The sequence below is a fragment of the Solanum stenotomum genome, chromosome 2 (genome assembly GCF_019186545.1).
Source record: "Solanum stenotomum isolate F172 chromosome 2, ASM1918654v1, whole genome shotgun sequence".
NCBI classification, from domain to species: domain Eukaryota; kingdom Viridiplantae; phylum Streptophyta; class Magnoliopsida; order Solanales; family Solanaceae; genus Solanum; species Solanum stenotomum.
The window spans coordinates 605544-618182 of NC_064283.1; the positions used below are offsets into that span (position 1 = coordinate 605544).

The 12639-nt window shown below is 33.0% G+C and overlaps 3 protein-coding genes across 8 annotated transcripts in view; all 3 read right to left on the reverse strand.

Annotated features, from left to right (window-relative positions):
* The window catches only part of LOC125854455 (putative F-box protein At1g65770), a 23803-nt gene extending 13100 nt beyond the window's left edge, over nucleotides 1-10703 (reverse strand). Inside the window, exon 1 of the mRNA XM_049534007.1 lies at nucleotides 10646-10703. The gene's annotated coding sequence lies outside the window, so the exon portion shown is untranslated. The remainder of the gene's footprint in view (nucleotides 1-10645) is intronic.
* The window catches only part of LOC125854462 (NADH dehydrogenase [ubiquinone] 1 beta subcomplex subunit 2), a 151517-nt gene that overhangs the window by 39779 nt on the left and 99099 nt on the right, over nucleotides 1-12639 (reverse strand). The gene's annotated exons all lie outside the window — the stretch shown is intronic.
* Nucleotides 1-12639, reverse strand: part of LOC125854453 (F-box protein At2g17690-like) — a 30267-nt gene that overhangs the window by 12887 nt on the left and 4741 nt on the right. Inside the window, exons 1-2 of one of the 6 annotated variants that reach the window (XM_049533999.1) lie at nucleotides 10565-10688; nucleotides 8597-9814 (exon numbers count right to left, since the gene is read on the reverse strand). The exons of 2 other annotated variants lie outside the window; for them this stretch is intronic. In XM_049533999.1, the coding sequence (XP_049389956.1) occupies nucleotides 8668-9786 (1119 nt within the window). In that variant the 5' untranslated portion in view covers nucleotides 9787-9814; nucleotides 10565-10688 and the 3' untranslated portion in view covers nucleotides 8597-8667. Of the gene's footprint in view, nucleotides 1-1868; nucleotides 2059-8596; nucleotides 9815-10564; nucleotides 10689-12639 lie in introns of those variants that run through there. 3 more of the 6 variants (XM_049534003.1, XM_049534005.1, XM_049534000.1) reach the window with 3 other exon arrangements.

Sequence of the window (12639 nt, forward strand, 5' to 3'; positions counted from 1 at the left end):
ACCAGCCCCCACCCCCCAAAAAAAAATTAAGTTTGTTTTAAAAAAATATTTTCAACTTCAAAAATTTCAATTTTTCACCCCTACCCTCGACCCCCCCACGCCCCAAAAAAAATTTAAACTTGTTTTTAAAAAATATTTTCAATTTCAAAAATTATTTTCTACTCTAGTAAAAATAAAAGATATTTCTCAAAAATATTTTTTCATTCATAAATCAAACACTAAAAATCTTTTTCGGAAAATATTTTCTACTCACCAACCAAACATGAGAAAATAAGTCAAAAATCAACTTGTTTTCCAGAAAAACATTTTCCTTCATAGCAAACACACCCTTAGACACTTTCAATTCAAATTTTATCAAAAGTAAAAAATTCCGATAACTAAAGAATTTTTTCAAAATTGAAGATTAAGTAGACTACTCATACTACTTGCACCGTTCAAATAAAAGAGTCAACATTATTGGTTGATTTGTGATATTTTAAGAGGCAAAATTGTTCGTTTAAATAATCAACTAATTTAGTAACATGCTGACTAAACTATTCAATGGCAAATGCAATTTTTTCAAGAAGGTTGTATAATTTAACTAATCTACTGGTTTCTCTTAATTGTTTCTTACCCTCACATATGAGAAGAAATCAACGAATGTTCTTCTTTTTATGCCTCTAATGAGATTTGAACCCCAAAATCTCATAGTACACAAGAAAACGTTTGATTCACAGTTCCTATATGTATACACATCGGATAATCACTATCAAATATATAGTGATATTCAATATTTAATTCATAGTTGTGATCACAAGCCAAATATGACGAAACAAGTCATTTCAAGAGAAAATATCCAACCTTCATCTCCAACACCAAATCACCTAAAAAAAAATTCAATCTTTTTGCTCTTGGATCAGCTAATTCCAGATCCTTTTGCACCAATTGTACTCTTTTATCCAAATCTTAATGACTAATTAAGAGACACATCTATGACAATGTAGAGTCATTTATCACAAAAAGTTTTGTTTCCAATGCCTCTGCTATAGACAACCTTAAAGAGTTATAGCATACTGAATATCACACAGACCAAAACCATTCAGAGAAAGTACAATTAAAAGAGTTACACTTCAACATGTAATGGAGGTAAGTGGAGTCCCATTTTGATATCAGAATGATGGGGTAACCCAAATCGCGGGGGATACAGGATCAACACCAGAAATGCCTTGATTCAAGGGTTGAATGGTTTCATCTTCAAGATTGTAAGCCCCTATCTCAACTTGATGTCCCTAAAATTCATTGCATAAATATTTCAAGTCCTTTTCTTTTGTTTGAAGAATCTCCTCTAATCAAGACAGCCCCTTTTAGCAAATATTAGAACATGTATATCCATGTTACGCCACTTATTCATAAGCTTCTTACAACCATATACTTTACTTTATATCGATCAATATGAATTTAACACATTCTATATATCGCATGTATAAATTTTCTTCTATTCAAATTATAAAGGACAAACGACAAGTTATTTTTCCTCAATATTTGTCTAATTGTGTTATAAGATTTTAGTTAGCTGGAGATTTGGTAATTCTTGTTTGTTTCTACACCATGTAACTCGTAAACAACAACAATAACATACCCACAAGTGGGGTTCGGGAGGATAGGATGTACGCAAACCTTTAACCCTACCTTGTAGAGGTATATATATATATATATAGAAAATGGTAAATTTCATTCTTTTCCCATCTTTTTCAAGGGGGACTTTTATCAAATAAGTGGTGTGCATAGGAAGATAATCCAAACAACAGGACATCTACATATCGATAAACTAATCTAGTATGTCTAAAACACAAATCAGTAAATTAGAGGCTGAGATTTGTAATACTCACCCAACACACTTGTCCAATTTCCGTGATTGCTCTGCAAGTAAAGGGGATTATGGAATTTGGAAAATCTGGTTTTGTTATAAAATTAAAAAAAACTAACAATAAGAGAGAGCTATAAGCCAATTACTTCGTTACTACTCTTGCTATCTTGGAAAGGAACACCAAGAAATTTTTTTAATGAAGAAACCATATTCACGTACTATTCCTCCCCACTAAAAAGAGCGATTGAGAATCTCGTTATTGGGATAAAACCTTTTGTTAAAAGAGAGAATAGTATAACGCGTATTTCACTTTTCCTACAAACACATCACTTTTATATTAAACGATTATAAAAGGAAATAATATGAATTTTATATATGGTGAATGTTTTAAAAAGAATTTGTTTTATGAAATAAGAAATAATAATATAATAATGAAGAGAAAAAAAAATATATTTTTTGGTTGTAAAATTTGGTGCAGTGGGTTGGAGTTAATTACACCAAAAATAGTGTTGACACCAAATTTGGTGTTTGGGTTGGAGATGTCCTAAGCTTTCCAAATGTTGATATTAACAATGAAATTCCAACGCAGGCTCAACAACACTAAAAGAGTCTTAGGAACCCACCCAAGAGCCAATAGACCAATTAGATAATATGTTTATTGGGTGCTCTATGTTTTATATTATATAAATACCTCTTAATTTCTATATAGATATAGATATTTCGAGACGAGGTTAATGGATGCTCAAGCATCCGGCGGACTCCATGTGGGTCCGACCCTGAGCTCATCCAAATACATTGTTGATAATCACTTAAAGAGGTTAGTCTTTGAGCTCATCCAATTATGTATTAAGCCTTAATATATTGAGAACCGCTTAATTTTTTAAGTAAATTTATTTAGATATTCGAATTATGACCTGCTCCAAATTAGCAATTGAACCTATGAAAAAATGTTTCTATATTTAGACACGTCCCATTCAAATTTTATCAAGCTTGAGTAACAAATGTCAATAACTAAAGATTTTTTTCATTAGTATTTTCTAATTGAAGATTAATTAAGTAGATTACTCATACTACTAGCACCCGTTCAATTTAAAAGAGTCAACATTATTGGTTGATTTTTTATTTGTGATAATTTAAGAGGCAAAATAATCAACTAATTTGGTAACTCACTGACTATACTATTCAATGTTTAATGCAATTTTTTTTAGCAAGGTTGCTATACAAGAGAAAACATCTAATCTATTTTATAATGTGAAATCAACGAATGTTCTTCTTTTCTTGCCTCTAATGAGATTTGAACCACAAAATCCCATAGTACAAAAGAGAACATAAATAGTGATGTTCAAAATTTTATTCATAGTTGTGATGAGAGAAAATGATCAAAATGGTCCTTGATGTATAATGGTTGTTTTATGTTGACCCTTAATATATTTCACATGATCTATATGGTCCTTGATGTATTATAAAAGATGATCAATTTGATCCTTTGACCTAAAACTAACAGATACATCAAAAAACTCATGTTAACTTTAACATCGGGTCCCACTTCAAAATAAACCGCGAAAACTTTCTCATCTCCTCATAAGCCATAGCGCCAAAGGTGCCCTAATTTTCTCCATCTTCATCTCTTTGAAGTTTCACTATAGAATTCTATATGCAGTAAAAATACTTACATTCTTCTTTATTACCAAGAATGTTCATCAAAAGAAATGGTGACAAAGAATCAACTCTATATTATGGTAAGATTTTTGTTTTTAGATTTTATGTTTTGCGTGTATTTTACTACTCTGTTTGTTGTTTCTCTTATGACTTCTTATGTCTCTGTCTAGGTAAAAGTATTGTCTTTTGTTAGTTTTGAGTTTTTCAACAAATGCATAAAGTTTTAGATAAGGGTCTCAGAACCTAAGCCTTTAATCTCGTAAAAAATATTCACTAGTGGTCCCAAAAATATTATATGAGGTGGTCCTCATAATTTTTTTTTACAGATCCGGTGTTCGAGGCTGGATTTTTTAGTATTAAAATTAATCATATGGGACTAATGAAGCATCAACCAAGGAAAATTTATGTTGGAGGAATGGTGGACTATTTTGATTATGTTGAAGCAAAAAACCTTAATTTAGCAGATTTGAAGCAGATGGCTGTTATGTGCGGCTATATGAATGACTCGGAAATATTTTGGCATAAATTTGGAAAGTTCGGTGATAGGTGGAGATTAGTGTCTACTGAAGTAGAAGCTCTCTCAATTAAAAAATTTATCCCGAATGATAGAGTAGTTGAGTTGTATTTTGAACATTTGGACTCCTACATTGAAGTAGATTCAGGTGAGATTCTAGGCCACACAAATTGTACATTAAATCAAGAGCATATAGAATGTGGTGACACATACAATTCTGATGAGTTTGAAGATTCAGAAAATGAATTATCCGGTGACGATGTCATCCTTGAAAGACATGGACAAAAAAAGCAAAGCTTTGAGGATGGAAGGAAACTTATTAATGACGAAGTTCTGAGGAAATTGTCTAATGAAGATGGAGATTCAGATTGTGTGGACTCTGAAGATCAGAAGAGTTTGAATGGTGATTCTGATAATGAGTGCTTTCATTTTCCAAAGCATAACCCAAAAACTGAAGCAAAACATCCTATATTAGCATTAGAATATACATTTGGAAGCAGGGAGGAGTTCAAAAATGCGGTATCAATTCATGAGGTAAAAGCTGGGAAGAGTATTAGGTGGATAAAAAATGATGGAAAAAGAGCAAAAGCGAAGTGTAGAAATTCAGATTGTAAATGGGTAATTATGGCATCGGTAATGCATCGAGACAAGGCATTTCAGATTAAAACTTATGATTCCAAGCATACCTGCAAACGTTGGAACCATCGTAACAAGACAATAACCTCTTCTTTCATTGCAAGAATGTATCTTGATGCTATCAGTCAAAACAGAGAGTGGAAGTTGTCTGACTTTAGAGACACGGTCAGTGTGGGACTTAAAGCTCATGTTACTTTAGCTCAAGCTAGAAAGGCTAAAAAGAAGGCACTTGCATTAATTGATGGAGATGTGAAAGAGCAATTTTCCATCCTTTGGGACTACTGCCTTGAAATTGGAAGGTCAAATCCTGGAACTTCAATGTATATGAAGCTAACTCAAAACGAAATGCCGAACAAACCATATAGATTTCAAAGAATCTATGTTTGTTTTGTTGCTTGTAAGGAGGGGTTTAAGGCTGGATGTAGAAAAATATTGGGTGTGGATGGGTGTTGGTTGAAGGGTCAAATGTATGGATATCAGTTGTTGACTGCAGTTGGCTTGGATGCCAATAATAATATTTTTCCAGTGGCCTATGCAGTTGTAGAAAAGGAAACTAGGGAGACATGGTCATGGTTTTTGACCTACTTAATTGATGATTTGGAGATTAATGATCAAGTTGATTGGACCTTTATGTCGGACAAACAAAAAGGTCTCATTGAAGCGTTTAATGAAGTTTTGCCATCCGTGAGTCATAGATTTTGCGTGAGACATCTTCATAATAATTTTAAGAGGGCTGGTTTTAGTGGTTCCTCGCTAAAATGTGCGCTTTGGGCTGCTGCAAGTGCTACAACTGTGGAATTTTTTAATGCTCGCATCAATGACATTGTTAAATTGGATGCCGAAGCTGCTATATGGTTGAAAGAAAAGGAACCTATTGAATGGTCTAAATCACATTTTTCTCCCATTGCTAAGTGTGATATTTTGTTGAATAATATGTGTGAATCGTTTAATAGTATGATACTTGATGCTCGAGATAAGCCAATCATCACTTTGTTGGAAAAATTAAGATATCTTCTTATGGCTAGATTACAAGCTAATAGGGATAAAGCTGATAAATGGAATTCTGATGATATTTGCCCTCGGATTAAGAGTATTCTGCATAAAAATGAAAAAGATGTTGCTGGTTTTATTCCTAAAAAGTCGAATGAATGGAACTTTGAAATTCTTGGCGGAAGTGTGAGCGACATTTGGGCTGTGGACCTTGCTGGCAGAAAATGTAGCTGTAGAAAATAGACCATTACAGGAATCCCTTGCAAGCATGCTATTTCGGCAATTTGGCATAAAAATGACGAGGTTATTAATTATGTGGATGACTGCTATAATGTGGAAATGTATAAGCGAATCTATGAACCAGCTATTCTTCCAATAAATGGTTCACAGTTGTGGCCTAAATCAGGCAAGATCCCTCCTTTGCCTCCAATCTTTTCAAGACAAAATAAGTCTGGGAGAAAGCAAAAGTTGAGAAGGAAAGAACAAGATGAAGTAGGATCAAGTAAAACTAAGATGAAGAAGAAGCAAACATCAGTTAACTGTAGTCGATGTCACAAGTCTGGCCATAATACGAGAACTTGCAAGTTTAACTATGTACAGCCAGAAGGAGGAGTTTTTGAGTCAGCTTGTAGGATGCCTTCTACTTCATTTGTACCTGAAAAGTTGCCGGTAAATATTTTTATACCTAAGTAAGTTAGCTTGAAATCTTAAAAGAATCTGATTTTTTTCCTTCTACAGGTTAGAAGAACAAATTTTATCCATGATGATAATGTTGCGTCGTCCGACATGAATATTTAATCTGGTATCTTTTTTATTTGGCCACACCTACTCTATTTTTTGGGTTTATATATTAGTTAATGGCGATTCTATATGTTTCAGAAGGATAGCTATTTTGAAGTGGCCATATTTTTGTTGATTATTTGATAGCTGATTGAAGTGGAGAATTTTTTGAGTTTTTGCGGCTAACTGGTTGAAGTGAAGATATTTTGTTGGTTTCATGCTAGTAGCTGGTTGAAGTGAAGATATTACAAATTAACTTTAGTATTTCTTTTGTTGCTTTTGTTCATATTTTTGAATCAACTCATGTAATATGATTTTGATAAGTTGCGACGTTGAATCTAAAGGATCTATGCTCTTACTTCTTGTCCCCTTATTTCAAACCCAAAAAAAGCCTTGATCGATATGAGAAAGATGTGATCGTATAAAAATTGAAATAAGAATCTTGGAGTTGGACAAATGGTCCCAACCCTTGATAAGCACCAGAGCTACGTAAACTGTTTTGCAAGCAAATAGATCTTCAAAAATTGCATCACTTCCCTGTTAGTTATCATTGTTTGCTGCCCTTACAACAACATCAAGTATCATAGATATTTCACCTTGGATATATCTACTTTGAAGCAACTTTTTTAAAGCTTAGAATCTATCAGAAACTATCTCTCTATCTTCACAAGGTAAGGATAAGATCTACGTACATCATATCCATTCCGAACTTCACTAGACATGAGTGTGCTCATTAAAAGTGCACCAGATGTGCCAATACTTCACTAGACATGAGTGTGCTCATTAAAAGTGCACCAGATGTGCTAATAAAATGTTTCAATGCACCAAATTTTTCCATTGATTATAAGCACATATGCTCAATTTACATTAAAATTCTCAATATTGATGCACCAGGTATTCTCAATAAATGCACCAGATATGTTCAATTTGCACCAGATTCTACAATGACAAGGGACCAAATTTTTAATGTAAAATCTGCACTTCAATTATAAGAGCTAAAGCACCATATTTTTGAGAAAAGAAGTTGTCTATACAATTACATACACTAAAGATTACAGATCAACCTATGGAAACTGACTTGCACGATGATTCAAAAGATCAAATCGCAATTAGATATCAAATCTAGAGTAGAGTCATACAAGATAATATACCAACACACATTCTCTCTACTTTTGGCATTAACCAATTTGCTCTTCATTTTTTTTCACCTTTTCGCTCTCTTTTTCAAGCTCATTTCTAATCTAGAGATATCGACTCCGTCTCAATCTTCCTTTTCAACTAATGTTATCGCACGATGCTACTGCCCATTTTCAAATACTTTCAGCTTCACTCCGTTTCTTTACTAATTTCGAAATCAAAAACATTGATCGTGAATCAATTTCATCACCTTCTAACAGGGCTTTGATTAGATCTTCTGTATGTATCTTAAAAAACAATCAATTTTTTACACAACAACAATGAAAGACTTCCAGAATTTCTTTCTATTAAAATCACTTAGCATCTTTGAATTGGAGTAGCAATTGGGGATTCAGAGAAGAACTAAAATGAGAAAAACTTCATCTTTTGAAATTTGTGTTAAATGAGAAGAGAGAAGTTTGCTTTAATGGTTGAGGAGCAAAAAAATAATATCCACAAGCTCTTCTAAAACAGATCCGAAAATGGAGAATGAAGGGGAAAGAGAAAACTTTTGAGCGTTTTAAATTTTGCATGTGGGACCCGACGTTAAAGTTAACCTGATTTTTTTGATGTATCTGTTAGTTTTAGGTCAAAGGATCAAATTGATCCTCTTTTATAATACATTAAGGACCATATAGGTCATGTGGAATATATTAAGGATCAACATAAAACAACCCTTATACATTAAGGACCATTTTGATCATTTTCTCGTTGTGATGACAACCCAAGTATGATGAAAGTTCAAGTCATTTCAAAAGAAAATGTCATCTCCAACACCAAATCACCTAAAACATTCAATCTTTTTCTCTTAGATCAGCTAATTCCAGATCCTTATGCACCAGTTGTACTATTTTATCCAAATCTTGATGACAAATCAAGAGACACATCTATGCCAATGTGGAGTTCATTTGTCACAATAAGTTTAGTTTCCAATGCCTCTGCTATAGACAACCTTAAAGAGTATAGCATACTGAATATCACACAGACCAAAACCATTCAGAGAAAGTACAATTAAAAGAGTTATACTTCAACATGTAATGGAGGTAAGTGGAGTCCCATTTTGATATCAGAATGATGGGGTAACCCAAATCGCCGGGGATACAAGATGAACACCAGAAATGCCTTGATTCAAGGGTTGAATGGTTTCATCTTCGAGATTGTAAGCCCCTATCTCTCTTGAATCATCTCCTTCGGAGAACACACATGTCCAATCATAGGTAAAATATATATGATTAGGTTTCACTCCTACTAACTTGGAAGAGTCGATGGCAATTGATGCATTACACCCCACAAAAATTGCTTTGTCTCCCAAGCTTTTGATCTCTTTTGCTTCTCCTTTGATTGCATCTATTTTGAATAGTCGAAATTTATATGTCTTCCACACATTTGCTACATCTTTCGGAATCACCAATTGTTGAACAAATAATAGTTCACCTGACACTTCAATGAGAAAGAGAAAGTACCGGTTTGCATGAGTCGATAAACCCACCATCTGAACAACCTCTCGTTGTTTTACAATAGGCTGAGGATTGCTAGGCTCTGGGATGTCAATAGCTGAAACTAGACACCGCCCATTGTTGACATAAAGTTGTCCATTGAAGTATTGGATCATATGGTAAAATGCATAAGTTTCTTCAACAATAGGAATTTTGGTCCAACAAAGGTCTCCAGGTCGCCAAAAAGCAAAACGGTATGTAGGGCGACCATAACAAATTATCAGAACATAGTCAGATGTTACGGATGGGCTGGCAGATAACACAACATGGTTGATAGTCACATAGGGACGTTTTGATTCCTGATCTCTCAAGCCAGTAGGCGGAGGAAGCTGAATTTGGGCGCGTGAAAAAGGGTGCAACAAAGTCATCTCTCCTGTACCTGCTCTATAGTTCACCGTGAAAAGCCATCCCTGTGTTGGAAAACAGAGTCTCCCTCTAGCTTCTGGGAGGAAAACTGTGCGAGAAATTTTCTCCTTGGAAAGAGAGTAGAATTTTCGATAATCATCATCCGCATTAGCAGCCAGCATGAGCAATGGAACTTGAGGCGCTAAAACATCAAAATTTTCTTTGGTGCCAGCACTTCTCCATGATTTACAAACAACACCAAATCTAATGAAATCCTCCATCACTGTAACACGCTTTGCTATCATAACAAGTAGTTCGTATGGCAGTTCAGACCAGTTCGCCATACTTGCCAGAAAAAGGGATGAATGCTTCCTATATACAAAGGGAACAGAAAGCTCATTTAATCAACAAAGTTTATAAAAACAGATAAACTCAATCATTTTGTACACTTACTCATAAGCTTCTTACAACCATATTAGAACATGTATATCCATGTTATGCCAGCTTCTTACAACCATATACTTTACTTTATATTGATCAATATGAATTTAACACATTCTATATATCACACGTATAAATTCTTCTATTCAAATTATAAAGGACAAACGCCAAGTTATTTTCCCTCAATATTTGTCTAATTGTGTTTATACTAGGAAGTTTTGGTTCTACACCATGTAACTCAAAAACAACAACAATAACATACCCACAAGTAAGCTTAAGGAGGTAGGATGTACGCAAATCTTTAATCCTACCTTGTGGAGGTATAGAGGCTACACCCCACACACACATTTATATTTATATAGTAAGAAAATGGTAAACTTCACTCCTTTTCCTTCTTTTTCAAGGGGGACTTTTATCAAATAAGTGGTGTGCATAGGAAGATAATCCAAACAACACAGTATATAGTAAACAGGACATCTACATATGAGTGAAGCGGCAAAATCAGGATTTTTAATAAGAGGATTCAATAACTGAAAAACTAAACATACGAACTAATCAAATCGAAGGGGGTTCCACATCTATTGTACCGCCCCTAGCATAACATATCAATAAAAACGCTACTAATCTAATATGTATGAAACATAAATCAGCAAATTACAGGCTGAGATTCGTAATACTCACCGAACACAAGAAGAGAGAAAATATGTTTTGTATTACATGAAGATGGAGAAGCCAATTAATACTCTTGCTAAACTTGGACACCAAGAAACAAAAAGTAAACGTCGGTCTTGCTAGTTTTCTCATTAAATATCTTATCAGAAAAATTCAATGGTGTAAAATTTTGGTCAAAGAAAAAAATAGTATAACGCGTATTTTACTCTTCCTGACAAAGACATTACTTGAAGAAAATTCTTGTAAACCATCTCTCTCAAGTCTCAATTTTATACTTAACTTTTCAGATGTTGATATTTTGTATATTTTAATATTATTTTTTAATTTTCGTCAATAATATCATTTTATTTTATTATTAATTTTCACTATAAATAATTCACAAAATTAAAATGATAAGATGAAAAATTTAATTTAAAAATACAATACATAACATAATAAGTTAAATACAAAATAAAATACAATACAATAAGCCCAAACGGGTGTGGCGAGAAGATCTTACATAACATAATAATTAATTTATCATAACAATAATTTAATAATTCGGTAGGTCGTTTTCAAATTTAGCACTATTAAAAAAAAGTTAGGGTATGATGGTAGACGAAAATCTCTGATTTGAACAATTTTTAACTAGACATAAAAAAAAATAAGGATAAAAATACTCATTTTAAACTCTGTAATGCATTAATAGAACATTTATGGGAACAGCGTAATAATTTTGAAAGTTGAGTGTTTATGTATATGTTTATGTTATTGTATTTCATTTTTATTTGAATTTGTCTATTAATTTGTATATTATATAATATTTTCTTGAAATTTATGTTATTTAGTAATTTAGAATAAAATATAATTTTATATTAAATAAAAATTTTGAAAAAATAAAATTTTATATCACATGAAAATTATATAAAGTAATTATTTGGGAAAAAGAAAGAAAGGATTTATATTATGAAATAAGAAAATAAGAATGAATAGAAATAATAATATAATATTGATGACAGAGAAAAATATTATTTTTTAGAGAGTAAAAATAGAGAATTTGATTGAAGTTGATTGTCTGAAAAATAGAAAACTCTACATTTGAAGAGTAAAATAGAGTTTAGGGTTGCTGACAAAGACATCACTTGAGAAAATTCTTGTAAACAACGTCTCTCAAGTCTCAATCTTATACTTGGCTTTTCAAATGTTGATATTTTGTGTCTTATGACCGAATTGCATTCTTAATGTCTGTTGAGTTTTGACAATCACTTGGACATAGACAAATTACTCATTCGTAGCAATAACCAAGTGACAGACAGATACGTTCGTGATAACAAGATTGACTGTCTTGTTGAATAACATGGCATGATAGGATTGTCTGTCTAGTATAATAACAAATTTAAGGAACTGATATATGTATTAAATTTATTTGGATATTGGAATTATGACCTATTCCAAATTAGCAATTGAGCATATAATAAAATGATTTTATATTTAGGGTGTGTTTGATATGAAGGAAAATATTTTTCAACTTTCTCATGTTTGGTTGGGTTAAATGTTTTTCAAATCAACTCATTTTCCTCAAATTCAAGGAAAATGACTTCCCTTCAAAAATCAAGGAAAACATTTTCCAAAACCTTCCACCAATTTCAAATTACAATTTTTTTGTTGAAAAAATCAAAAAAAAAAAATTTGATGAAAAAGTAAATTTAAAGCTTATTTTTAAAAAATATTTTTCAACTTCAATTTTTTTATCCCACCCTCCCTCCAGCCCATTACCACCCCCCACCCCCAAAAATAAATAAATTAAAGTTTGTTTTAAGAAAATATTTCCAATTTCAAAATTTTATTTTCACCCACCCCACCCTCGACCACCCCTAACCACCAGCCCCACACTCCCCCCTTCCCCCCAAAAAAAATAATTAAAAGTTTGTTTTTAAAAAATATTTCCAATTTCAATTTTTTATTTTCACCCACGCCCATCCTCAACCCCCCCACCAGCCCCCGCCACCCGCCCCCCAACGGCCCCCCCCCTCCGCCGACAATCCGCACACGTACACCGACTCCAGGCAACGCCTAGCGCGCAGTAATACTATACAAATACCACC